The 27,058-nt window shown below is 50.4% G+C and overlaps 1 protein-coding gene across 1 annotated transcript in view; it reads right to left on the minus strand.

Moving 5' to 3' along the window:
• USP53 (ubiquitin specific peptidase 53) overlaps positions 1-27,058 on the minus strand; it is a 298,888-nt gene that overhangs the window by 75,920 nt on the left and 195,910 nt on the right. The window contains exons 7-8 of the mRNA XM_030192265.1: positions 15,578-15,749; positions 13,576-13,707 (exon numbers count right to left, since the gene is read on the minus strand). Coding sequence (XP_030048125.1) covers positions 13,576-13,707; positions 15,578-15,749 — 304 coding nt within the window. The remainder of the gene's footprint in view (positions 1-13,575; positions 13,708-15,577; positions 15,750-27,058) is intronic.

The raw sequence follows: 27,058 nt of genomic DNA on the forward strand, positions 1-27,058 counted from the left end.
GGTACTCCAGTAGGCAGGGAAAGGGCGAACTTATATGCCTTCAAAGTGGGCACCACCAGCCACAACACCCCAGCTTCAACTGGCAAGCACAGGAGCCACTCCAGGCAGAATTTTTCCAGGAGCTGATCAAGCTACATCCACACCTGCTGGGAGATTGAGAAATACTGAAGGCAGATAGAGCTAGCAGTCAATAGAACACTATGGTTTTTCAGTGTTCTCTATCTCCACCTGCTGGTAGGCGGACACAACCCATCAGTTAATGGATTCATCTGCTGCTGATAAGGAAACATGAGTTCGCGGCTGGGGTGAAGTCTTGGGAAGGTCATAAGAGTCTGGACCTTGTGAGACTAAGTAGTATTAAATAGAATGTGGAGTGCGGTAGATTCAGTAGTATGCCGGTTCCCTTTTGGGAGTACGGTATGCTTGGAGTTAAGAACATTGGTTGGTTGGCTGTTTCAGTTTGATATTGTTCAGGGTAGTTTTTTTTTTATTGGGCTCGAGGTTCTGAGGGGAGGGGGAAAGGGGGGGGGGGGGAATCTTTTTTTGATCATGAGTGTATTGATGTGCTCCCATTTGGGTGTTTAATCTCATTGCATTGTCACAATGAGCAAGTTGTTTACTCTTTGTTGAATCATCAATAAAAATTGTTGAAACATAAAACTTTCTTACTGCCTTATGAGTCCTCATTCCTATATCTACTCAAATATACTGTTGTTCGTCTTTTGATCACTAAATATGTTCATACTAGCAAAAAAGGCCCGTTTCTTTGAGAGATGAAACGGGCGCTAGCAAGGTTTTTGTGTCCAGCGACCGTCCTGTTCCACGGCCCCCCCTGCAGGCACCCAGCTGTCCCCCAACCCCCCTCCAGGCAGGCACCTGTCCGCTGCTGTCGCTGGCGCTCCATCCCCCGGCCCCCCCTGCAGCCACCCATGGCCAGGGATCCAGCTGTACCCCAACCTCCCCTCCAGGGACCTGTCCGCTGCTGTCGTTGGCGCTCCGCGATGCGGTGTGCATGTGAAAAATGGCCAGCGAGGGGCAGGGGGAGATGGCGTTTTGTGGAGTGTGTTTGCTCCGCCCTCGTCGTCATCACATTGTGACGCGAGGGCGGGGCACACACTCTTGGGTAAACCGGATATCTCGCCCGCTTCAAAGTTCCGGTTGGAGGCTTCATAGAACGTTGGAGTTGCCTTTTATATATAGAGATTTGACAGAGAGCCACCTTTCTCAATTTGTTTACCCTCTCATCAGCATTTGACAAACTTTTCCCTGATAATTTCTGATTTGGATCTATGGTGGCTTTTTTTGTATCTCACTGACTGATCTACATCCCGCCTAACTTCTCGTTCCATCTGTACTGATGCAGTGCCAGATTCTTTCCCATTTCTTTAAGGGATTTAGACATTATGCCCATTTCATTCCTTTAGTCTCATATCATCATCATTCAGCTAGTCTTTAAAGCACGCTGATGCGAACTCATTCTTTCCCTTTTTTTGCTCTGAGGTTTCACTCTTTCCTGTGGTTTGCTCTTCAAGCCGCAGATTTTAATTGTGTCCCTGATATTTCGTTTCATCTCTGCCTTATCTCTTCTGGGCAGACGCCTACTCTCTCTCTCCTTTTACACTCTTCTATTATAGTGAGTGAATCCTACCCGTCCTGAACCCTTTTAACTTACACCGGTCTCTCTTCTCTTCCATCCCTTCCTTGCATCTCCCTTGTATAGAGTCCTAGTCCCTCTTTTAATTATTTGCAGGCTTCTTATACTCCCTATTCTCCCCCTGCGTATCACCTGTATTACTGTCCATTTTCTGTCTTCTTCTATGAGGATTCTTACTTTTACCTTTGTCCTTTTGTTCTTTCTTGCCACTCATGTCCTTTCTTTCTTTGTTCAGTGTACTACCCTCCCATTTCACCGATTACTTTCGGTCCCTTTTTGATTTGTGTGCTGTGCGCTTGTGTATGATTGCTGCGTGACTGACGCATACCGGCTGGGCCACGCGAGTGCGTCCCAACGGGTGCTATTTGCTTAAAACGGGTGTTGAAGCTCCGCTGCGGTCTATATGCGACCCCCCCCCCCCCCCCCCCCTTCTGGGTCAACGCAGTAAGCTGAGACATCTTTCCGGTTCCACACTTTTAATATACCTTTTTTCCTGTATATTCCTGTTTTTGTGATCTTTGTCTGTCACCTGCACTTACACAATTCCCGATCTGTTGATCTTGGTTTAAGTAAGATCCAGGTTTTTGTTCTGTGTATTTCTGTTTGATCTTGGGTTTAAACAAGATCCAGAAATTTCCTAGGTGCTGTTCTTCTGTCCCACCCGGCTATCATTAACATCTTTACCTGCAACCCTCCCTGTGTTGTGGCCATGCTCGCCCTGTTAGGGTTTTTGTGTGCTTGGCAGCTATCCCATGTCTCTATGCCCCCCCCCCCCCCGCAGTACCACTTTGTCCGTTTCTGTTGACACTGTTATTACCGCAGGTTATCTGTGCCCCTTCTTTCTGTCTACTATCCTCTACTGCGTTACACTCTGTGGGTCTTCTGCAGGCTCTCTAAACCATCTCAAAGTTATAGGTGCTTTTACACTGTGTCCTGTAATCTCTCCAAGGCTTTTTTCTGTACAAAGATTAGTCTCTGACCTTTTCTGTTACTAGGAGCTTGTCTCCACCTTAAATAACTGTTTCCTCATTGTTTCATCTGTCTCTCTCTATGATTGCTGTATCTCACCGAGACCCGGCTCATTTCCTCAGTGTTGTACTTAACCCCTAACTTTTAATGTTCTCTGATTCTGTTTTTGGCCACTCACATCAATATTGATTTCTCCCCACCCCTGTTAGAAACTGTCCTGATGTGTATTTATAGTTATTATTCTATATCTTAAAATTCTTTGCCAGCTTTCTAGCTCTACGTTGGCATTTCCTGCTTCACATTTAAAACTGCGTAGTAACCCTTGCTTCCTTATTTCTCCGTTACTGCCAGGCTCTATGGGCACTCTTCACCCTCCCCCTTTCCTGTCATACAGCTGTACACCCGATCACACAGACTCCTTAGATTTATCTCACAACTCTGTCCTTTATCACTGTTGCCTTGCACTCTTCCACAGAGTTTCACTCGTCACCGATCTTATCATCTCTCCACTGCTTTATCTCAAACAGCTCAACCTCCATCCACTACCCGTAAACTCTTTTCTATGCCTGCTTGTTTAGGAAACCCCCGTCTGATTATTCTGTTAGTAACTGTTGTATGCAGTCTTGCTATTCGATAGCCCTGCCAAGCTGTGGGTAGGTGGACTAATGGCAGCACCATGTTTAACCCCATTCTTTTAAATCTCCACTAGAAAAGTCCCGGTCAGTATTCTGTCTCTGGTCTCCGTAGCCACTTAAGCTGCACTTCCGGGTTTTAATTTTTGCTGCGTAGATACCCAAGACTTCCCCTGTCTCTGCCAGTTTCGGCATCTCTCTGCTTCCTCCTGTCATACTCATTCTATTAATAAATTTATCTCTGAAACTGTTACTATGCTCTAAGCCTCCTACATCAAAGACCTCGTTTGTATTTTCTCTTTGCTAAAAGTCCCTGCCGGTTACATGGCACTTCCTTGCACTGTACATTTTCTAACCCTGAGTCCTGTGATGTACAGTGCTATTTCTCTATAAGCTTGTTCTGTCTATAGGAAAATAGGTTTTCTACGGTTCTGTCTTGGCTTGTGTTCCCTGTAGACCCTACTTCTCTCCTCTGGGCCCCGCCACACAATAGACTCTTATTCTCCTTTCATCGCTTCATACTCCCGTCTGAGTCCAGTTCAAAGTCCTGAACTAATCCTGACAGTTGTCTGCTTTAAGCTCCCGTAGCTATTGTTTCTCTCAGTGAATCAGCCACTTCTTTCTGCACTCCCTTCCTCCTGTCACAGCCTCAGCTGTAAAACTGTTAGTGCTCTTAAGTTTTTTAAGCTTCCTTTCTCACATCTAAAAATTCTGTTGCAATCACAATCACTTCCATCCATACTTTCTCCTTGCAAAAGGTCTCTTGGCCGTTATACGGCATTTTCCTTGAGCTGTCAACTTCATAAGCATGCATCTCTCTGTCACTTATTGCAAATACTTTATAGTGTAACTCATGGCTGTCTTATCACACTATGCTAATTTCTTTCGGTTAGACATTACTTTTTCATTTTCTCCTCGCAGCCCATTATGGGCGTGGCACCTTGGCGTGCCTTCTTTCTTTCAGCCATACCCTAAACAACCCCCCCCCCCCCCCCCCCGTTTCTATGTCTTCACCTTTGATACCTCTCTACTGTTTAATTCCCTGTGTGACAAATAGAATTAAATCAATGAAATTCCACAACCTAAATACTAATTGCCTGTCTTTGTTATTTGCTCCAGCGCTTTTAATACTGTGCAATGGTTGTTTTTTTGATATGCTCTTTGCTGCTGTTTCCAGTTGTGATTTTAAAATTGTACCTGTTCTGGTAGCTGTCGACACCCCTTTTTAATTTACAATTTGTTTTGGGCCAATGTTATACTTTTCATTAATAATACTTAGGGTTTGTCATTAATTTTCCTATTTGACATTTGCTTTTGGTCATTTCTAGCTTGTGTAATCGGCTCTGAATTCACTTTTATATTAAGGTTTCCTGTTTTTGACAATGCCAGATGTTTCTTGCTCCCAAGCTGTGCATAATTTCATATATAATTGCTGAGGTTTCCCTGAATTTGTAGTTTGGAATGGGGCTTTATTGTGACATAATTAGGAAAAATATCTTTACAGTTTGCTGTTTAGACACTATATAGATTAATCCTGCTCTCATTATAAGCTAGGGGCTATGCTGTCCCCGCCCATCAGCTTCTATTGCTTGTACTGTCTATGGACATTTTACTGTTTGCATTATACTGCGCTAGATATGAGGGGAACTTATTCGCTCTCTAGATAAGATTTTCATATGCTTTGCATTTCCGATACACATATAGTTCTGGTTTCTTGTGCTCTGTTTTGATGGCGTACTCATTTAAAAGAAATATAAGTTGCAGCCCCAGCACCGTGCCATTGTGTTAGTTAATGGTTTAACTTTAAATACTACCACAAGCCTGCTTGTGGTAGTATTTAACGGAATTCAAACATGCATGGGATAAGCATAAAGGAATCCTGTGCCGAAGGAATGGATCCTCAGGAGCTTAGTCAAGATCGGGAGGCGGGGCTGGTGGTTGGGAGGCGGGGATAGTGCTGGGCAGATTTGTATGGTCTGTGCCAGAGCCGGTGGTGGGAGGCGGAGCTAGTGGTTGGGAGGCGGGGATAGGCTGGACAGACTTGTACGGTCTGTGCCGGAGCCGGGGTTGGGAGGCGGGGCTGGTGGTTGGGAGGTGGGGATAGTGCTGGGCAGACTTATATGGTCTGTGCCCTGAAGAGCACAGGTACAAATCAAAGTAGGGTATACACAAAAAGCAAATAGATATGTATATAAAATAAGTTTTACCTTTCCTATTGAGAAGATAATGGCAGCGTGCCGTGAGAATACAGCATTGCTTAACTTCTTCATTTATTTCCTGTTGGTCCTTTATAACCCATTCCACCTTCTCTTTCCTTCTAATGCTGCAGCTGTCCTGCTTGTCATCATTTAAACATGTCCTTTCAGTCACTGATTAGTATGTATGTTTTATGCAGTATCATTGGAAGTTCTTGGTGTTTTATTTTCCCCCTTCCACCTGTTTAGGCACAAAAACTTCCTGCCATCGCATTCCGGTTTTTTATTTACTATGTTCCTTTTCTGAGTGTAGGGGTATTAACTTGTCCTATTTGCACCACGGTTCTGGCGTCCGGTTTGAGAATTTATTACATTATATGCTTCCCTTATTACTCTTATTATAGCATGTAGAAGTTTCATGTCTTGTTTAATGTCTATGTTTTGTTTCCATACACAGCTCTCAACATAACCTTGCAGCTTATTTTTGCCTTACATTACAAATTAGGTAGGCCAAGTTTTTACCATATAATATGTACACTTTATTTTTATTTCGCAGCTGGATCCTTAAAGTCTTCAAAATCGGCCGCTGTCCTTAAGGTGCCCTACAGTTCGTCCCTCATATGGTAAAATTATGTATCATATCTGATAATTTTCTTTCCATTAATCATAGCTGATCAATCCATAGACTGGTGGGTTGTGTCCATCTACCAGCAGGTGGAGATAGAGAGCAATCCTTTTGCCTCCCTATATGTGGTCATGTGCTACCGGAAACTCCTCAGTATGTCGATATCCAAGCTCCATCCGCAAGACTCAGCACTTAGAGAATTACACCCACAAAGGGACACTCTGCCCAGCTCACCACCGCCGAAACAGGGGAGGGGAATTAACCCAGCTCATCCCCACACAAGTGGGGGAGGGGAATCCGTCCAGCTCATCCCCGCGGAGCGGGGGAGGGACACCACACCCGCCGATGCGGGGGGGATCTGGCTTATCCTGCAACCGCAACCGCTGACTGACCCTAACACCGCCGAAGCGGGAGGGGTACAAAGCTGCCCTACTGCTGCACGAAGCGGGAGGGAGCACCGGCAGAATTTAAGTCTCAATCCAGCCCCGTAAAACGGAGGGGAGAGGAATGCAGCAGCTCACTGTAACACAAATTCGTCTCAACTCTTGAAGAATTCATTGAAAAACTTGAACACGAAGTCCTCCTGAACAGGAACTGAAGACTAAACTTGAACCTGAAATGCAACCAGAATATAAACAATACAGATATCTGGGAGGGGCTATGGATTGATCAGCTATGATTAATGGAAAGAAAATTATCAGGTATGATACATAATTTTACCTTCCATATCATCATGCTGATCAATCCATAGACTGGTGGGATGTACCGAAGCAGTACTCACCCAGGGCGGGACATAGAAATCCCTGACCGCAACACTGAAGCTCCAAACCAGGCCTCCGCCCGAGCAGCCACAGTCAAGCGGTAATGACTGGAGAAGGTATGGGCCGATGCCCAAGTTGCCGCCTTGCAAATCTCCTCCAAGGAGACGGACCCGGCCTCTGCCATCGAGGCCGCCTGAGCTCTAGTGGAGTGATCCTTCAGCTGGATAGGCGGCACCTTCCCCGCGGCCACATAAGCCGCTGCAATGGCTTCCTTGACCCATCTTGCCACTGTAGGCTTAGCAGCCTGCAGACCCTTCCGAGGACCTGCAAACAGGACAAACAGATGATCCGACTTCCGGAAATCATTGGTCACTTCCAAGTATCTGATGATGACTCGTCTCACATCCAGATATTTGAGAGCAGAGTATTCCTCTGGGTAGTCCTCCCTACGAAAGGAAGGGAGACAGAGCTGCTGATTCACATGGAAGCGAGAAACAACCTTGGGCAGGAAGGAAGGCACTGTGCGAATAGACACTCTTGCCTCAGTGAACTGCAGAAAGGGCTCTCGACATGAGAGTGCCTGGAGCTCGGAAACTCTTCTGGCTGAAGTGATAGCCACCACAAAGACTGCTTTCAACGTCAGGTCTTTCAGAGATGCCCTTGACAAGGGTTCAAAAGGCGGCTTCTGCAAGGCTCTTAGCACCAGGTTGAGATTCCACGCAGGCACCACTGAATGCAGAGGAGGGCGCAGGTGATTAACTCCCTTGAGAAAGCGCACCACATCTGGCTGCGAAGCCAGGGAAGCACCCTTCAGGCGGCCCCTGAAGCAAGCCAGAGCCGCTACCTGGACTTTAAGGGAACTGAGCGACAGGCCTTTCTCCAGACCTTCTTGCAGGAACGCCAACACTGAAGAAATTGGAACAGTGAAGGGAGAAAGTGAGCCTGCTTCACACCATGCTGCAAAGATACGCCAAACCCTGGCGTAAGCAGTAGAAGTAGAGCGCTTCCTCGCTCTTAGCATAGTGGCGATGACCTTGTCTGAGAAGCCCTTCTTTCTCAGACGCTGCCGCTCAATAGCCAGGCCGTAAGACCAAAGGGGGAGGGATCCTCCATCACCACGGGACCCTGATGCAACAGGCCCTGCTCCACTGGCAGCCGCAGAGGATCGTCCACTGAGAGCCTGATCAAGTCCGCATACCAGGGACGTCTGGGCCAGTCCGGACCCACAAGGATTATCCGTCCCGGATGCTTTGCCACCCGGTCTAGCACCCTGCCCAGCATGGGCCAGGGCGGGAACACATAGAGAAGCTCCTGTGTCGGCCACTGTTGGAGAAGAGCATCTACTCCCAGGGATCGAGGGTCCCGTCCTCTGCTGAAAAAGCGCGGCACTTGGCAATTGGCCGATGACGCCATCAGATCTAGGCTCGGCTGGCCCCAGCGCTTCGTGATGTCCAAGAACGCCTGAGCAGATAGCTGCCACTCTCCGGGATCCAAGGTATGGCGACTGAGAAAGTCCGCCTTGACATTCATGACTCCGGCAATGTGGGCCGCTGACAGCTGTTCCAGGTTCGCTTCCGCCCACTGGCATAGATTCATGGCCTCCTTGGCTAGAGGGGCGCTCTTGGTACCTCCCTGGCGGTTGACATAGGCCACAGCCGTGGCATTGTCCGACAGGACCCGTACTGGTTTCAACGCCAGTACCGGGAGGAACTCCAAAAGTGCCAACCGAATGGCTCTGAGTTCCAGGAGGTTGATAGACCACTTTGCCTCTGCAGGAGACCAGAGCCCCTGCGCTGTCCTTCCCAAACAGTGGGCTCCCCAGCCCGTCAAAGAGGCGTCTGTCGTGACGACAATCCACTCCGGGGTCACAAGAGGCATCCCTGCAGACAACTTGTCTGTCTGCAGCCACCAGCTCAGCGCCTTGCGCACTGCTGGGTCCAAGGGAAGGCGCACAGCATAATCCTCCGACACCGGAGTCCAGCGCTGCAGCAGAGAGTGTTGTAGTGGTCTCATATGAGCCCTGGCCCAGGGCACTACTTCCATCGTGGCCGTCATAGAGCCCAAGCCTGGAGTGGAGAGGCTACTAGGAACTGGTCCACCTGAGCCTGAAGTTTGACAATACGATTGTCCGGCAGGAACACTCTGCCTAATTGGGTGTCGAATCGAACTCCCAGATACTCCAGGGACTGAGTCGGGCGCAGCTGGCTTTTCTCCCAGTTGATGATCCACCCCAGGGAGCTCAAAATAGCAATCACCCGGTCCACAGCTTTGCCGCACTCTGCATAAGAGGGGGCTCGGATCAACCAGTCGTCCAGATAAGGATGGACTTGTACTCCTTCCTTTCGCAGGAAGGCCGCGATGACCACCATTACTTTGGAGAAGGTCCGCGGAGCAGTAGCCAACCCGAACGGGAGGTCTCTGAACTGGAAGTGTCGGCCCAGGACTGCAAAACGCAGAAAGCGTTGATGAGGAGGCCAGATGGGAATATGCAAGTACGCTTCCTTGATGTCCAAGGATGCCAGGAACTCCCCTGCCTTCACTGCCGCTATAACAGAGCGGAGGGTCTCCATGCAAAAGTGCCGAACTTTCAAGGCCCGATTGACCCCTTTGAGGTCGAGGATAGGCCGGACAGAACCTCCTTTCTTTGGTACCACAAAGCAAATGGAGTAACGTCCCTTGCCAAGCTGATTTTCTGGCACCGGAACGACCGCACCCAGGCGGATCAGATTGTCCAAGGTCTGCTGCACTGCCACAGCTTTGACCGGAGACTTGCAGGGAGAGAGTACAAACCCGTCTCTTAAGGGTCGGCAGAACTGTAGCTTGTAGCCGTCTCTGATGACTTCCAGCACCCAAGCGTCTGAAGTTACCCTGGTCCACTCGCCCAGAAACGAGGACAGGCGTCCTCCAATTTGCACTGGGCCATGGACCAGGACCCCGTCATTGGGTACGAGACCCTGGGGGAGGACCGGAGGGCGCACCTCCGGGACGGCGGTCTCTGCGAAAGGAATGCTGCTTGGGGGAGAAGTTCCTCTTGAAGGAAGAGGGGGCAGAGGAGCCCGACTTGCCCGGGCGGTACCGACGGGCTTCCTGAAACCGTCCTCTGGAGATGCCGGGGCGAGCACTGGCCCGAGCCCTGACCTCTGGTAACCTCTTGCCCTTAGACGTGCCGAGATCGGTCACAATTTTGTCCAGCTCGACCCCAAAGAGCAGCTTGCCTTTAAAAGGCAACTTAGCCAGGCGGGACTTAGAGGCGTGGTCCGCAGACCAATGTTTCAGCCAAAGCCACCGCCGCGCAGAGACTGTCTGAGCCATACCTTTAGCCGAGGCTCTCAAGACATCATACAGCAAGTCTGCCAAATAAGCCAAGCCCGATTCCAGGGCCGGCCAATCAGCCCTCAAGGAAGGATCCGAGGGGGAAGCCCGCTGCACAATCGTCAGGCACGCCCTGGCCACGTAGGAGCCACAAACTGAGGCCTGCAAACTTAAGGCAGCCGCCTCAAAGGACGACCTTAAGGCCGCCTCCAATCTTCTGTCTTGGGCGTCCTTTAGGGCCGTGCCACCTTCCACCGGCAACGCCGTTTTCTTAGTCACCGCAGTGATTAAAGAATCCACGGTAGGCCAAAGAAAGGCCTCACGTTCACTTTCAGGCAAAGGATAGAGGCGGGACATAGCCCTAGCCACTTTGAGGCTCGCTTCCGGGACATCCCATTGAGCCGAAATTAAGGTGTGCATGGCATCATGCACGTGGAAGGTTTTAGGCGGGCGCTTCGTCCCCAGCATAATGGCGGAGCCAACAGGGGCTGAGGGAGAGACGACCTCCGGAGAGGAAATCTTTAAAATGCTCATGGCCTGCATTAACAGGTTGGGCAAATCCTCTGAGCGAAAGATCCGTGCTGCAGAGGGGTCATCCGCTCCATCCGAGCGGGAATCCGTCTCCTCCAAGGAATCCCCAAAGGACCGTTGGGAGAACTCAGATACGCTGCCCTCATCTACATCAGAGGAAACAGCGTCCTCTAAGGCCTGGGAATCCACCCGAGGGCGTTTACTTCCGGGGGCCTCAACCCCTTTATCGGACAACGGAGAAGGGCAGCGTTCTGCATAAGGAAGGCCTGATGCAGCAGGAAAATAAACTCGGGGGAGAAACCCCCCAGACTGTGCACTTCAGCAGCCTGGGCCACAGCCCTAGACGCACCCTCAACCGCTTCCGCTCAAGAGCCAGGCCGTAAGACCAAAGGGGGAGGGATCCTCCATCACCACGGGACCCTGATGTAAGAGGCCCCGCTCCGCTGGCAGCCGCAGAGGGCCATCCACCGAGAGTCTAAGTCCGCATACCAGGGACGTCTGGGCCAATCCAGACCCACCAGGATCACCCGGCCCGGATGCTTTGCCACCCGGCCTAGCACCCTGCCCATCATGGGCCAGGGCGGGAACACGTAGAGAAGCTCCTGGGCTGGCCACTGCTGGAGAAGAACATCGACTCCCAGAGATCGAGTGTCCCGTCCTCTGCTGAAAAAACACGGCACTTGGCAATTGGCCGAGGACGCCATCAGATCCAGGCTCGGCCGGCCCCAGCGTTTCGTGATGTCCAAGAGCGCCCGAGCAGACAGTTGCCACTCTCCGGGATCCAAGGTATGGCGACTGAGAAAGTCCGCCTTGACGTTCATGACTCCCGCAATGTGGGCCGCCGACAGCTGTTCCAGATTCGCTTCCACCCACAGGCATAGCTTCATGGCCTCCTTGGCTAGAGGGGCGCTCCTGGTACCTCCCTGGCGATTGACATAGGCCACAGCCGTGGCATTGTCCGACAGGACCCGTACAGGCCTCAGCACCAGTACCGGGAGAAACTCTAGACACGCCAACCGAATGGCTCGGAGCTCCAGGAGGTTGATGGACCATTTCGTCTCTGCAGGAGACCAGAGCCCCTGCGCTGTCCGTCCCATGCAGTGGGCTCCCCAGCCCGTCAAGCAGGCATCCGTCGTGACGACAACCCACTCCGGGGTCGTAAGAGGCATTCCTGCGGACAGCTTGCCTGGCCTCAGCCACCAGCTCAGCGCCTTTCGCACCGCTGGAGAGGCAATCTTCAAAATGCTCATGGCTTGCACAAGCATGTTGGGCAAATCCTCTAAGTGAAAAAGCCGCGCTGCAGAGGGGTCGTCCGCTCCATCCGAGCGAGGATCAGTCTCTTCCATCGATTCCGCTAAGGATCTCTGGGAGAACTCAGACACGCTGCCGTCATCCACATCAGAGGAGACCGAGTCCCCCGAGGGTGGAAGATCCACCCGAGGGCGCTTAAGCATAGAGGCCTCATCACCCCGATCAGAGGTGGGCAGGGGCAGTGTTCTGCATAAGAAAAGGCCTGATGCAGCAGCAAAATGAACTCAGGGGAGAAACCCCCCAGTCTGTGCATTTCTGCAGCCTGTGCCGCGGCCCTAGAGGCGCCCTCCAACTGCGCTCCCAGTAGCGGGGGAGAGGCGTGTTGCATGTCCAAAATGGCGTCCGGTGTTAAACTCCGAGAAGGAGCCGCGCGGGAAGAAGGGCGTTTTAATTTCTTGACTTCTTACTGTCGCCCGATTCAAGGGCGGCCAAGCTGTTAACGTCTCCCATCTCAAGGGCGGCCCAAGAAGCTGACCGAGCCGCATGGCCGGTCACGACCGGGAGGACAGCCAGTGGGGGATGGGCGCCTAAGGCGGGATAGGCCGCCGCACCAGAGGAAAAACCGGTGAACTCTCCCGGTTCCGAAAGGGCGCCCAAAAAGGGCGACTCTACCTTCGATCCCCCCGCTTCCCCGCTAGGCGCGCGAACGCGTTCCAGGGAGCGTCTTTTCGCGCCCTTGCCATCCGAGGCCATAACCATGTGGAGATCGTTCGGGGAACCCCCTGCCCGCTAGTAAAAGGTAAAAATTACCTGCTTCTTGCTCCGAGCAGCGATGACTTGTTCCAGTGAGCAGGTGCAAATGGACGTCGTTTTTGAACGTTTAAAAAAAAAATTTATTTTTTTTTGTTTAAAGGAGCCAGCGGGAGAGGGGAGAAAAGGAGGGGCCTGGCACCACCAGGTTTGCACTTGCTCACGAAGAGCCCTCAACCCCAGGTACTCAACAAAACCTAAACAATTAGGCTTGGAGACCTAGCCAGAGCTGCTGCTGTGTGACCACACACCTGCTGAGATAGAGAACATACTGGGAAATTTCCAGCAGCACATGACCACTTATAGGGAGGCAAAAGATTGCTCTCTATCTCCACCTGCTGGTAGATGGACACAACCCACCAGTCTATGGATTGATCGGCTTGATGATAGGGAATAGAGAGCTACTCAGGGAAAAACTGCTCTCAAAGGAATCCAATCACCAGAAAATCAACATGCAGCAGATTTAGCAGAAAGTATTCTAACAGCTACATTCTAGAACTGCTAGAAACAAATACATAATGCGCCCAATTGTAAAGGTTCAAGCTTGCTGATAGCACATCATAACTCGCTTAAGACCTTCATTAGCTAGTAGCCTGCCTGCAAAGGAGTTCAGTATCAATCCATGTAATATAACACTCAAATGCTATCGTCTGGCCTTCTTACTATCTCTCTGATATCATTTTTACTTGTATTTGTACTCGTGTTTTCATGACAGGAAAAAGCTTGCCATGTTGGGTTGTCTCCTAATAATAAAAGAAATCAAACAAGAACTGGCATAGTTCAATACATTTGTTGCTTTCATCATGCATTTAAGTGATTTAAAAAAGGGACATACCTGGTGCTTTGCCACCACTTGCCTGAACATGGCTTCTACTGAATACCAGATTGCTGTTTCGGCCATTATAAGGTGCAAATTCATATTCTTTGGTGTGATCTAGCTTCTTAAGGACAGGCAGTTTTTCAGCTCCTTCATAAAATAATTTCAAGGTATGAGTACACGTGAAACCCTTTCAGATTCGATGTACATTAGCAAAGTCTTCTCCACACCGACTGAATCCAAAGCATAAGTATTTCACCGAGTTTTTAGGCTGATTACTGTCGTTTAACTTTTGGTATCAGTTTTCTGATACTTTGAAGCTGATCTTTAATTCAAAACAGAGCTCAATGAAAATCTATACAGTACAGCTTGAATTTTATTTTCTTAATGACACATAAGCTAGACTGATAGATTGCTTTCTATGGGCATGAGCTTCAGGTTAAACATGGTTACTTTTAGATGGTCTCAAAAATGCATTCAAATAAATTATTTAGATATGGAAATCCAAAGCTCCAGGTACACCAAAAATTGATTATCCAAGACAGAATCATGTAGAACTTAATTTCATGTTATTTTTGCATCCATATCTTTGGGGAGGGGGATCTTTTTCTGAAGAAAATCTCAAAGCCAGGGAAAGATGTGGCTTAAATTAGAACAATGGACTAAAGAAATTAAGGTTGTAATCCCACTTCTCACTTGCACTTCTTGGGAACTTGGGCAAATCATGTTCCACTGCCTTAGATACAAAATTAGAATGTAAGCACGTAGTTTGTCACAGGACTCTATCATACCCGATAACGTTGTAAATTCTCTTGATCTAAAATAGAAAATAGAGTCTACATTATTTCTACTGGATATACATAGTACGGTGAGAGGTTTTCAGGTACAATATAGCCCTTGCCCACAGTGCCTACAGTTGAAGTGGGTAACGGACACTGGAAAATAATGAAACATACCCAAGGTCACAAGGAATGTTAATGGCAAAACAAGGATTTGAACCTTAGCTTCCCTAATCCACTATAAAATAAGTAATCATAAACTTTCTATTTAGACAAAAATTAAACTGAACCCCCAAGATGCCAGACTCTGCATACAATGCAACACCACAGAAACAGAAAATGTCCCCTAGTACTGTGCAAATAAAGACAGCAGATGTGAATTTGAAAAAACTAAAATACCAATCACCACTCTACAAATTAACAAATAGAAATAAAACAAATATAGAAAATAAAATCTATCATCTCTAGTCTTGATTATTGTAACCTGCTTCTCACTGGCCTCCCTCTTAGCCATCTCTCTCCTCTTCAATCAGTCCAAAACTCTGCTGCGTGACTCATTTTCCACCAAAGTTGCTATGCTCACATTAGCCCCTCCTTAATTCACTTCACTGGCTCCCTATCTGTTTCCATATTCAGTTCAAGCTTCTCTTATTGACCTATAAGTGTATTCACTCTGCCGCTCCCCAGTACCTCTCCACTCTCGTCTCTCCCCGACTCCCCCCCTCGGGTATTCCGTTCTGTAGATAAATCTCTCTTATCCGTTCCCTTCTCCTCTACTGCTAATTCTAGACTCCATTCCTTTTGTCTTGCTGCATCTCACGCTTGGAATAGACTTCCCGAGCCTGTGCGTCTAGCCCCGTCTTTGGCCGTTTTCAAGTCCAAACAAAAAAGCCCACCTCTTTACCACTGCTTTTGACTCCTAACCACTACTCACTTGCCCTGTCCTTTAACCTCACCTATTTATCCCCTTACCCTTAATTGTTCTGTTTACCTGTCTCATCTAGTTTGTAAGCTCTTTGAGCAGGGACTGTCTTTTTTGTGTATGGTGTACAGCGCTGCGTATGCCTTGTAGCGCTATAGAAATGATAACTAGTAGTGGTAGTAGTAGTTCTCAGTCTACTGCAGCTTCTAACCCATTTTTTTTTTAATAGTGAAAAATCACCACCTGCTTAAGTTTTATCAGAAGTGCTGTTCCCCCATTTGCCCTTTTTAGCCTACAGACAGGGTTAAAACTTAGTTACCTAAGTCCTCTCCATTGTCTCCCTCAGTCTTACTGTGTGACCACTGGATGACATGTCTGAGAGCATCTTCTGTAGATACAGCTGTACCATCAGGATGAGCATAGAACAGCAGCAACGGCTGGAAATGACAGCGCATGCACTTGGAAACCACATCTTTCCATTTTGTTCCAACCTGAGAATGTTCGGCAAAACACAAGAATAACTTAGATATTTAAATAAAAGAAGCAAGAAACTTTAACCTTTGTAGATCGCTGACACACTAACATAATACATACCAAATGTACAGGACTTCACATTAGGATAAAGTTACTAATGAATAGGGTTGCTTAACAATTCAATATTAAAATGTAGAAAGCAGTCGAGCATTAAAATGAGGACTACTGGTGGGCTGTCCAATTGCCTGGTCTCCAGTTTTTCTTTTTTCTGCAAAGGCCACAGGCCTTATGTCATGTCAGCAAGCTCTGGTGCAGCAAGCGGTGGGGACAGCTCGGGTAGTCATAGCATCCCACTGGAAATGGGCTGGGGTCCCATCAGTTACGAGTTGGTATCATAAACTGCGATATGTGTGTGACATGGAGAGGCTTGTAGCAGAGCGCAAACATCAAACGAGCAAATGGCACTCGATTTGGCATATTATTTATTAATGATGTTAAAGCATAGAGCGATGCTTGAGACAAAGCCTAGCTGGAAGTGTACAGTATATATCCCTGTAAGGTGGTGAAGGGGGGAGAGTGGTGAAGGGGGGGGGGGGGGGGGAATTGGGAAGTGATGAGCATCTTAAAAAAAAAAAAAAACCTGATGAAGTTAATAGAGGTTTACTGGTTGATGTTATCATATAATCTGTATCTTGATGACTTTCCTGCTAGCATAGCTATATATGTACATGTGCATTGATGGTTTGATCCATTGACATAATGTATTTTGCTAATGCTCAATAAAGACTTCATACAAAAAAAAAATGAGGACTACTCAATTTGTTTACAGTACCTACCATGGGATAATTTTCCAAGAGCTACTGACCGAAGACAGTATCCATCAAACAAAGGATGAAGAGTCTTCCATAATAGACTGGCTAATGTACTAAAGAAGGCTTTAAACTAAATTCAGTGAAGATGGGTGAGAAAAGACCCAAAGCCATTAAATAATCCTCAGGAATGCAAGACATCAAATACCTTTACAGAAATGTAATATCCGGAGAGTGTAATATACCAATCCCTGTAGTATGGGAAACAAAACTCTAGATACAGAGGCTGTAATGGTAGAAGCCAACTTGAATTTAGTGGCAGTCACAGATACGTGGCTCACAGAGAACTATGACTGGGATATAGTTATACCCAGTGGCATACCAAAGGGGGGGGGGGGGGGGGGGGGGCGGCGGTCCACCCCGGGTGCATGCCGCTGGGGGGGGGGTGCCGCGCGCCTGTGGCCGAGTCTGCTCGTTCCCTCCCTGCTGCTCCCTCTGCACGGAACAGGTTACTTCCTGTTCCGGGGCAGAGGGAGCAGCAGGGAACGAGTGGACTCAGAGCAGACAGGCCCGCAGCACCCCCCCCCCCCCCCAAGGAAGGTAAAAATGCACTGGGGGGGAGGGGGTTAATTTTGCTGGGGGGGGGGGGGGGGTCGCGCTGCACCTGGGGGGGGGGGGGGGGCGCATCAGCGATCCACCCTGGGTGTCAGCCAGCCTAGGAACGCCACTGGTTATACCTGGCTATAATCTATTCAGGAAAGACAGGGTAGGAAAAAAAGGGTGGAGCAGGAACGTAGCTGCATGCAGCCACGGGGACATGGCCCCCCCCCCCCCCCCAGATATGACCAGGGCACCCTGCACCGCCGACCTTTTCGACCCCCCCTTCCCGCCATCAGGTACCTGTGCTGGCGGAGGTCCCCAACCCCCGCCAGCCAAAGTCCTCTTCAGCGCCGGTCTCCAGGCTGGTGTGTTGCTGCAGCTGATGTGGAAGGATTCGGTTTCTGTGCGAGTCGTCCTGATGGTGGCAGCGGGAAGGGGGTCAAAAGGGGAGGAGCGCTGGGGGAGGGTCAAAAATGGTGGTGGTGCCGGCGGCACCGGGGGGGGGGGGGGGGCTAAAATGTGCCCCCTCACCTCGGGCTCTGGACCCCTCTCCTGCCAAAGTCTGGCTATGCCCCTGGGGTGGAGGTGTGGCATTATATGTTAAGAATAATATTAAAATGAGAGAATTGCATGACATATGGGGTAAGGAAGAAGCTATGAAAGGGGAAGTACTGCTAAGTAATTTTAATATTCTGGATGTTGATTGGGGTGTCCCTGCTGCAGGGTTATCTAGAAGCAAGTGGATTCTCTACAGGAAGAATTGTTCCAGCAATAGGTAATGGAACCCACGCGGGGAGGACCTACTCTGGGCTTGGTGCTTACAAATGGGGAGAGTGTTTCTGGTATTACAGTATCCAATGTAACTCAAGTTTGTCTTTCTTCTAACACTTATTCCCTTTCTTGTGGAGTGCATCAAGGCTCCATCTTGGCCCCACTTCTTCTTTACATCTTTCTTAAGTCTTCTGGTCCTCCTGATCCAGGGAACTTGGCATCCATGCCTTTTAGTATGCTCAGTGGTGTGCTGGTAAATTTTTAACAGACTCTCTCTCCCCAGTCCACCTCTGCACCCCCCCCCCCCCCCCCCCCCGCCAAATTGCAGACCTGGCAATCCCTGCAGAGAGAGCCTGGGGGGAATGCATTACTCTCTCCGAGAAATTTTTTTTTTTAATGCTCCAAAGGACTTAAATATAAATCAGTATATGCATCCAGCTTCTCCTACATCAGCACGCAACCGTGGAATACATTACCAAATGTCATAAAAACAATGCATGGCCTAACAACCTTTCCGAAAATTACTAAAGACCAACCTGTTCAAAAAAACATACCACAATGATCCATCCTAAACACCAGACAACGAAACTCTACCAGAACCAGACAAAACCGAACTCTCTAGACTTTGCTTCAATCACTCTGTCACTAATGAACGTTAACGAACTACCACCCTTATCTCTCACGCCAGAAATGAACTGATTATCTTACTCTATAATTTATCATTCCATATCATCATGCTGATCAATCCATAGACTGGTGGGTTGTGTCCATCTACCAGCAGGTGGAGATAGAGAGCAAACTTTTGCCTCCCTATATGTGGTCATGTGCTGCCGGAAACTCCCCAGTATGTTCTCTATCTCAGCAGGTGGTGGTCAACACAGCAGCAGCTCTGGCTAGGCCTCCAAGCCTAATTTTTAGGTTTTGTTGAGTGCCTGGGGTTGAGGGCTCTTCTTGAGCAAGTGCAAACCTGGTGGCGCCAGGTCCCTCCTTTTCTCCCCCCTACCGCTGGCTCCGTTAAAAAAAAAAAAAAAATTTTGAACGTCCTTAAAGGCGTTTATTTCGACGTTTATTTAAACGTTTATTGCAGCTACTCACTGGGACACCAGGTCGTTACAGCTCGGAGCGGAAAGCAGGTAATTATTACCTTTTTATAGCGGGCAGGGGGTTCCCCGATTGATCTCCACGTGGCATATGGCGTCGGAGGGCGAGGGCGCACAGAGTCGCTCCCCGGATCGCTTGGGCGCTTCTAGAGGGGATGCGGGGGTCTTAAAGTCTGATTCGCCCTTGTTGGGTGACAGTTTCGTGACCGATGAGTGTCCCGGTCCTTCCTCCGGCGTGGCGGTTTTTCCCGCCATAAACGCCCATCCCCCGCTACTCGCCTCCGCCATCTTGGCCGGCCACGCGGCTCGGATGGCTTCTTCTTGGGCCGCCCTTGAGGTAGGAGACATTAATGCCATGAACGCCCTTAATTTGGGCGACGGCACAAAAGCGGCTAAAGTTAAGCGCCGTTCTTCCCGCGCGGCTCCTTCGCGGAGTGTCGCGCCGGACGCCATCTTGGATGCGCAGCATGCCTCTCCCCCGCTTTTGTGAGCGCCGGTTGAGGGTGCGTCTAGGGCTGTAGCCCAGGCTGCGGAAGTGCACAGTCTGGGGGGTTTCTCCCCCGAGTTTGTTTTGCTGCTGCATCAGGCCTTCCTTATGCAAAACGCTGCCCCTGCTCCCTCGTCTGGTAAAGAGGTTGAGGTCCCCGGAGGTAAATGCCCTCGGGTTGATTCCCAGGCCTTGGAGGACTTTGTCTCCTCCGATGTAGATGAGGGCAGCGTATCTGAGTTCTCCCAACGGTCCTTTGCGGATTCCTTGGAGGAGACGGATCCCCGCTCGGTTGGAGCGGATGACCCCTCTGCAGCGCGGCTTTTTAGCTCAGAGGATTTGCCCAACCTGTTAGTGCAGGCCATGGGCATTTTGAAGATTTCCTCTCCGGAGGACGTCTCTCCCTCAGCCCCTATTGGCTCTGCCATTATGCTGGGGACGAAGCGCCCGCCTAGAACCTTCCACGTGCATGATGCCATGCACACCTTAATTTCAGCTCAATGGGATGTCCCGGAAGCGAGCCTTAAAGTGGCTAGGGCTATGTCCCGCCTCTATCCTTTGGCTGTGAGTGAACGTGAGGCCTATCTCTGGCCTACCGTGGATTCTTTAATCACTGCGGTGACTAAGAAAACGGCGTTGCCGGTGGAAGGTGGCACGGCCCTAAAGGACGCCCAAGACAGAAGATTGGAGGCGGCCTTAAGGTCGTCCTTTGAGGCGGCTGCTTTAAGTTTGCAGGCCTCAGTTTGCGGCTCCTATGTGGCCAGGGCGTGCCTGACTATGGTGCAGCGGGCTTCCCCTCGGATCATTCCTTGAGGGCTGATTGGCCGGCCCTGGAATCGGGCTTAGCCTATTTGGCAGACTTGCTGTATGATGTCTTGAGGGCCTCAGCTAAAGGCATGGCTCAGACAATCTCTGCGCGGCGGTGGCTTTGGCTGAAGCATTGGTCTGCTGACCATGCCTCTAAATCCCGCCTGGCTAGATTGCCTTTTAAAGGCAAGCTGCTCTTTGGGGTCGAGCTGGACAAAATCGTGACCGACCTCGGCACGTCTAAGGGCAAGAAGTTACCAGAGGTCAGGGCTCGGGCTAGTACTCGCCCCGGTACCTCCAGAGGACGGTTTCAGGAAGCCCGTCGGTACCGCCCGGGCAGGTCGGGCTCCTCTGACCCCTCTTCCTTCAAGAGGAATTTCTCCCCCAAGCAGCATTCCTTTTGCAGAGACCGCCGTCCCGGAGGTGCTCCCTCCGGTCCTCCCCCAGGGTCTCGTACCCAATGACGGGGCCTTGGTCCACGCCCCAGTGCAGATTAGAGAACGGCTGTCCTCGTTTCTGGGCGAGTGGACCACAATAACTTCAGACGCTTGGGTGCTGGAAGTCATCAGAGACGGCTACAAGCTAGAGTTCTGCCGACCCTTAAGAGACGGGTTTGTACTCTCTTCCCTGCAAGTCTCCGGTCAAAGCTGTGGCAGTGCAGCAGACCTTGGACAACCTGATCCGCCTGGGTGCGGTCGTTCCGGTGCCAGAAAATCAGATTGGCAAGGGACGTTACTCCATTTACTTTGTGGTACCAAAGAAAGGAGGTTCTGTCTGGCCTATCCTCGACCTCAAAGGGGTCAATCGGGCCTTGAAAGTGCGGCACTTTCGCATGGAGACTCTCCGCTCTGTTATAGCGGCAGTGAATGCAGGAGAGTTCTTGGCTTCCTTGGACATCAAGGAAGCGTACCTGCATATTCCCATCCGGCCTCCTCATCAACGCTTTCTGCGTTTTGCAGTCCTGGGACGACACTTCCAGTTCAGAGCCCTCCCTTTCGGGTTGGCTACTGCTCCGCGGACCTTTTCCAAAGTAATGGTGGTCATAGCGGCCTTCCTGCGAAAGGAAGGAGTACAAGTCCATCCTTATCTGGACGACTGGTTGATCCGAGCCCCCTCTTATGCAGAGTGCGGCAAAGCTGTGGACCGGGTAGTTGCTCTTTTGAGCTCCCTGGGATGGATCATCAACTGGGAGAAGAGCCAGCTGCGCCCGACTCAGTCCCTGGAGTATCTGGGAGTTCGATTCGACACCCAAGTGGGCAGAGTGTTCCTGCCAGACAATCGGATTGTCAAACTTCAGGCTCAGGTGGACCAGTTCCTAGTAGCCTCTCCTCTTCGGGCTTGGGACTATGTGCAGCTGTTGGGCTCTATGACGGCCACGATGGAAGTAGTGCCCTGGGCCAGGGCTCATATGAGACCACTACAACACTCTCTGCTGCAGCGCTGGACTCCGATGTCGGAGGATTATGCTGTGCGCCTTCCCTTGGACCCAGCAGTGCGCAAGGCGCTGAGCTGGTGGATGCAGACAGACAAGTTGTCTGCGGGAATGCCTCTGGTGACCCCGGAGTGGATTGTCGTCACGACGGACGCCTCTTTGTCGGGCTGGGGAGCCCACTGCTTGGGAAGGACAGCGCAGGGGCTCTGGTCTCCTGCGGAGGCAAAGTGGTCTATCAACCTCCTGGAACTCAGAGCCATTCGGTTGGCGCTTTTGGAGTTCATCCCGGTACTGGCGTTGAAGCCAGTACGGGTCCTGTCGGACAATGCCACGGCTGTGGCCTATGTCAACCGCCAGGGAGGTACCAAGAGCGCCCCTCTAGCCAAGGAGGCCATGAATCTATGCCAGTGGGCGGAAGCGAACCTGGAACAGCTGTCAGCGGCCCACATTGCCGGAGTCATGAATGTCAAGGCGGACTTTCTCAGTCGCCATACCTTGGAGCCCGGAGAGTGGCAGCTATCTGCTCAGGCGTTCTTGGACATCACGAAGCGCTGGGGCCAGCCGAGCCTAGATCTGATGGCGTCATCGGCCAATTGCCAAGTGCCGCGCTTTTTCAGCAGAGGATGGGACACTCGATCCCTGGGAGTAGATGCTCTTCTCCAACAGTGGCCGACACAAGAGCTTCTCTATGTGTTCCCGCCCTGGCCCATGCTGGGCAGGGTGCTAGACCGGGTGGCAAAGCATCCGGGCCGGATAATCCTGGTGGGTCCGGATTGGCCCAGACGTCCCTGGTATGCGGACTTGATCAGGCTCTCAGTCGACGTTCCTCTGCGGCTGCCAGTGGAGCAGGGCCTGTTACATCAGGGTCCCGTGGTGATGGAGGATCCCTCCCCCTTTGGTCTTACGGCCTGGCTATTGAGCGGCAGCGTCTGAGGAAGAAGGGCTTCTCAGACAAGGTCATCGCCACTATGCTGAGAGCGAGGAAGCGCTCTACTTCTACTGCTTACGCCAGGGTTTGGCGTATCTTTGCAGCGTGGTGTGAAGCAGGCTCCCTTTCTCCCTTCACTGCTCCAATTTCTTCAGTGTTGGCGTTCCTGCAAGAAGGTCTGGAGAAAGGCCTGTCGCTCAGTTCCCTTAAAGTCCAGGTAGCGGCTCTGGCTTGCTTCAGGGGTCGCCTGAAGGGTGTTTCCCTGGCTTCGCAGCCAGATGTGGTGCGCTTTCTGAAGGGAGTTAATCACCTGTGCACTCAGTGGTGCCTGTGTTGAATCTCAACCTGGTGCTAAGAGCATTGCAGAAGCCGCCTTTTGAACCCTTGTCGAGGGCATCTCTGAAAGATCTGACGTTGAAAGCAGTCTTTTTGGTGGCTATCACTTCAGCCAGAAGAGTTTCCGGGCTCCAGGCACTCTCATGTCGAGAGCCTTTTCTGCAGTTCACTGAGGCAGGAGTGACTATTCGCACAGTGCCTTCCTTCCTGCCCAAGATTGTTTCTCACTTCCATGTGAATCAGCAGCTCTGTCTCCCTTCCTTTCGGAGGGAGGACTACCCAGAGGAATACTCTGCTCTCAAATATCTGGATGTGAGACGTGTCATCATCAGATACTTGGAAGTGACCAATGATTTCCGGAAATCGGATCATCTGTTTGTCCTGTTTACAGGTCCTCGGAAGGGTCTGCAGGCTGCTAAGCCTACAGTGGCAAGATGGGTCAAGGAAGCCATTGCAGCGGCTTATGTGGCCGCGGGGAAGGTGCCGCCTATCCAGCTGAAGGCTCACTCCACTAGAGCTCAGGCGGCCTCGATGGCAGAGGCCGGGTCCGTCTCCTTGGAAGAGATTTGCAAGGCGGCAACTTGGGCTTCGGCCCATACCTTTTCCAGGCATTACCGCTTGACTGTGGCTGCTCGGGTGGAGGCCCGGTTTGGAGCTTCAGTGTTGCGGTCAGGGATTTCTATGTCCCGCCCTGGGTGAGTACTGCTTCGGTACATCCCACCAGTCTATGGATTGATCAGCATGATGATATTGAAGGTAAAATTATGTATCATACCTGATAATTTTCTTTCCATTAATCATAGCTGATCAATCCATAGCCCCTCCCAGATATCTGTACTGTTTATATTCTGGTTGAATTTTAGGTTCAAGTTTAGTCTTCAGTTACTTCAGGAGGACTTCGTGTTCAAGTTCTTTTTTCACTTGGATTCTTCAAGAGTTGAGACGAGTTTGTGTTACAGTGAGCTGCTGCATTCCTCTCCCCTCCGTTTTACGGAGCTGGATTGAGATTTAAATTCTGCCGGCACTCCCTCCCGCTTCGTGCGGCTGTAGGGCAGCTTTGTACCCCTCCCGCTTCGGCGGTGTTGGGGTCAGTCAGCTCCTCCCGCGGTTGCGGTTGCAGGATAAGCCAGATCCCCCCGCATCGGCGGGGTGGTGTCCCTCCCCCGCTCCGCGGGGATGAGCTGGACGGATTCCCCTCCCCCACTTGTGTGGGGATGAGCTGGGTTAATTCCCCTCCCCCGTTTTGGCGGTGGTGAGCTGGGCAGAGTGTCCCTTTGTGGGTGTAATTCTCTAAGTGCTGAGTCCTGCGGATGGAGCTTTGATATCGACATACTGAGGAGTTTCCGGCAGCACATGACCACATATAGGGAGGCAAAAGTTTGCTCTCTATCTCCACCTGCTGGTAGATGGACACAACCCACCAGTCTATGGATTGATCAGCTATGATTAATGGAAAGAAAATTATCAGGTATGATACATAATTTTACCTTTATGACCTTTAATGCATTACCACTTCATATTTCTCAGTCCGGAAATGGCGATCACCATTACGGCATATTGTAAGCCACATTGAGCCTGCAAAAAGGTGGGAAAATGTGAGATACAAATGCAACAAATAAATGAAATGCAAATAGATAGAAACTCTGAACGTTGAACACTTGATTCCCATGTCTGTTTTAGAAGCCTTTTACCAGGAGAAAAAAAAAATCTCTGCACCAACAACATGGTTAGGTGTCCCTGTAACCAGCCCCTCCAAATGACACACTGATTATGATTTTTAACAAATGACTACTCTAGCTATGAAAAGTTATTCCCTTACTATACTTCCTCTGTGTACATCCCTATGCACAAGATGGCGGCATTTTTAAGAATTAATTTTTTTTAACAGTATCCTCCCCTCCCCACCTACCTATTACAGACCTCCTCCCCTGATCCCCAGAGCCAAAGAGTCCCACTCCCAGCGCATACCTGAAGGCAGCGTCCCTGGTGGTCTAGTGGATTCTTCAGGGCAGGAAACATCCTGTCTTTCCTGCCCACTGCCAATGCTGACCCTCTTCCTGCCGCATCTTCTTTAAAATGGCTGCCGAGACTTACAAGGACGGCCTCACAAGACATCTCCTTCCTCTTTCTTCCCTCCCCTCCATCCATATGCATCTCCTTCCTCTCTCTTCCCCCTCATCCATCCATGTCCAACCTTTTTCCTCTCCCCCCTCCATGATCCATGTCCAGCATTTCTCCTCTCTCCTCTCAGACATCTCACTTTCTCTCTTCCCTCCCCTCCATCCATGTCCAGCATTTCAAATCTCTCCCCTCCATCCATGTGCATCTCCTTCCTCTGTCTGCCCTCCCCCTCCATCCATGTCCAGAATTTCTCCTCTCTCCACTAAATTCATGTTCATCTCCTCCTGTCTTCCCTCTCCTCCATTCACGTCCAGATTTTCTACTTCCTGTCTTCCCTCCCTCCCCTCCATGTCCAGCATTTCTCCTCTCTGCCTTCCCCTCCATCCATGTGCATCTCCTTCCTTTCTTTCCTCCCCTCCAACATTTCTCCTCTCCATCCGTGTTCAGCATTTTTCCTCTCTCTCCTCCATCCATGTGCATCTCCTGCCTGTCTTCTCTCTCCTCCATTCAGGTTCAGCATTTCTCCTGCCCTCCCCTCCATCCATCCATGTCCAGCGATTCTCCTCTCTTCCCTGTCCTCCTCTCCCATCCATGTCCAGCAATTCTCCTCTCTGCCCTGCATTCTCCCACCCATATCCAGCGATTCTCCTCCCTCCCCTGCCTTCTTCTCCCATCCATATCCAGCGATTTCTCCTCTGCTCTCCCCTAACCATACATGACCAGCGATTTCTCCTCTCTCCCCTAATCTCGCCCTCCATGTCCAGCAATTCTCCTTTGCCCCCTAGCCTCCCCTCCCCATCCATGCGCAGTGACTCGCCCCAGCCTCCACCTGCCCCCCCCACTTTTCAGCCCCCGAGATGCGTTCCAGTTCCAACCCCCAGCGCCAGCTTACCTGCCTGCCCTCAGCTCCCCGATAGCCCTCCTTTCCTTCCTGCCGCTGCCCTGCCTTTAAATGTTTTATTTTATCTCCAGTTGCGGCGCTGGAACTGAAAGCAGCAGGCTCGGCTCGCCTCCAGCCTTCCCTTCTCTCTGTGTCCCGTCCTCTTCTGATGTATTTCCTGTTTCCGCGAGAGCAAGACATAGAGGGAAGAGAAGGGAAGGCTGGAGGCGAGGCTGCTGCTTTCAGTGCCGGCCTCACGACTCGAGGTAAAATGAAACATTTAAAGGCAGGGCGGCAGCAGGAAGGAAAGGAGGGCTATCAGGGAGCTGAGGGCGGGCAGGTGAGCCGGCACTGGGAGTCTGTGACCCTGCAGCTCGCGGGGTGGGGGGGGGGGGGGAGGAGGAGAGGCAAGCCGGCTTTCACTCCCACAACAACCGGCTCGCAAGATGCCAAAAAAATTCACCAGCTCTTGTGAGCCGGATACAGCACACCACTGATTATGCCAATATTTTTTTGTTGTTGCTGAAATGCATCTATTAAACCTTGATCTGAACAAGCTTAATTTGGTCTTAGTTGCACATGAATCATGGCTATCTGAAAATCGTCTCAGCCTAAATCCCACAAAAACAGCAGCTTGCTGGATTACTGATTCGCTTTCACTTTCTCCAATGCTATCAAACTCTACTATCTCACTTGTGTCCCATTTTCAATATCTAGGTATTATTCTGGATCAAGACCTCTCCTTTAATAAACAAATTGCATCTCTTACGCCTGCTTTTTTCTTTTTGCTCTACATCAATTTAAGACTGTCAGATCACGGCTAGGTCTTCATTCACAGAAGATACTTCTCTTTGCACTCATGATTTCACACCTTGACTATTGCAATATCTTTTATTCAGGCCTCCCACAATACTTTATTCGTCACCTCCAGACTGGTCAAAACACCTGCTGTTAGGATCCCTGCCACGCTACTAGAAGCTTGCCAGGTGCCCTTGGCCTGGATTGGCCGCTGTCGTGGACAGGATGCTGGGCTCAATGGACCCTTGGTCTTTTCC

Source organism: Microcaecilia unicolor, chromosome 2 (genome assembly GCF_901765095.1).
Source record: "Microcaecilia unicolor chromosome 2, aMicUni1.1, whole genome shotgun sequence".
NCBI lineage: Eukaryota > Metazoa > Chordata > Amphibia > Gymnophiona > Siphonopidae > Microcaecilia > Microcaecilia unicolor.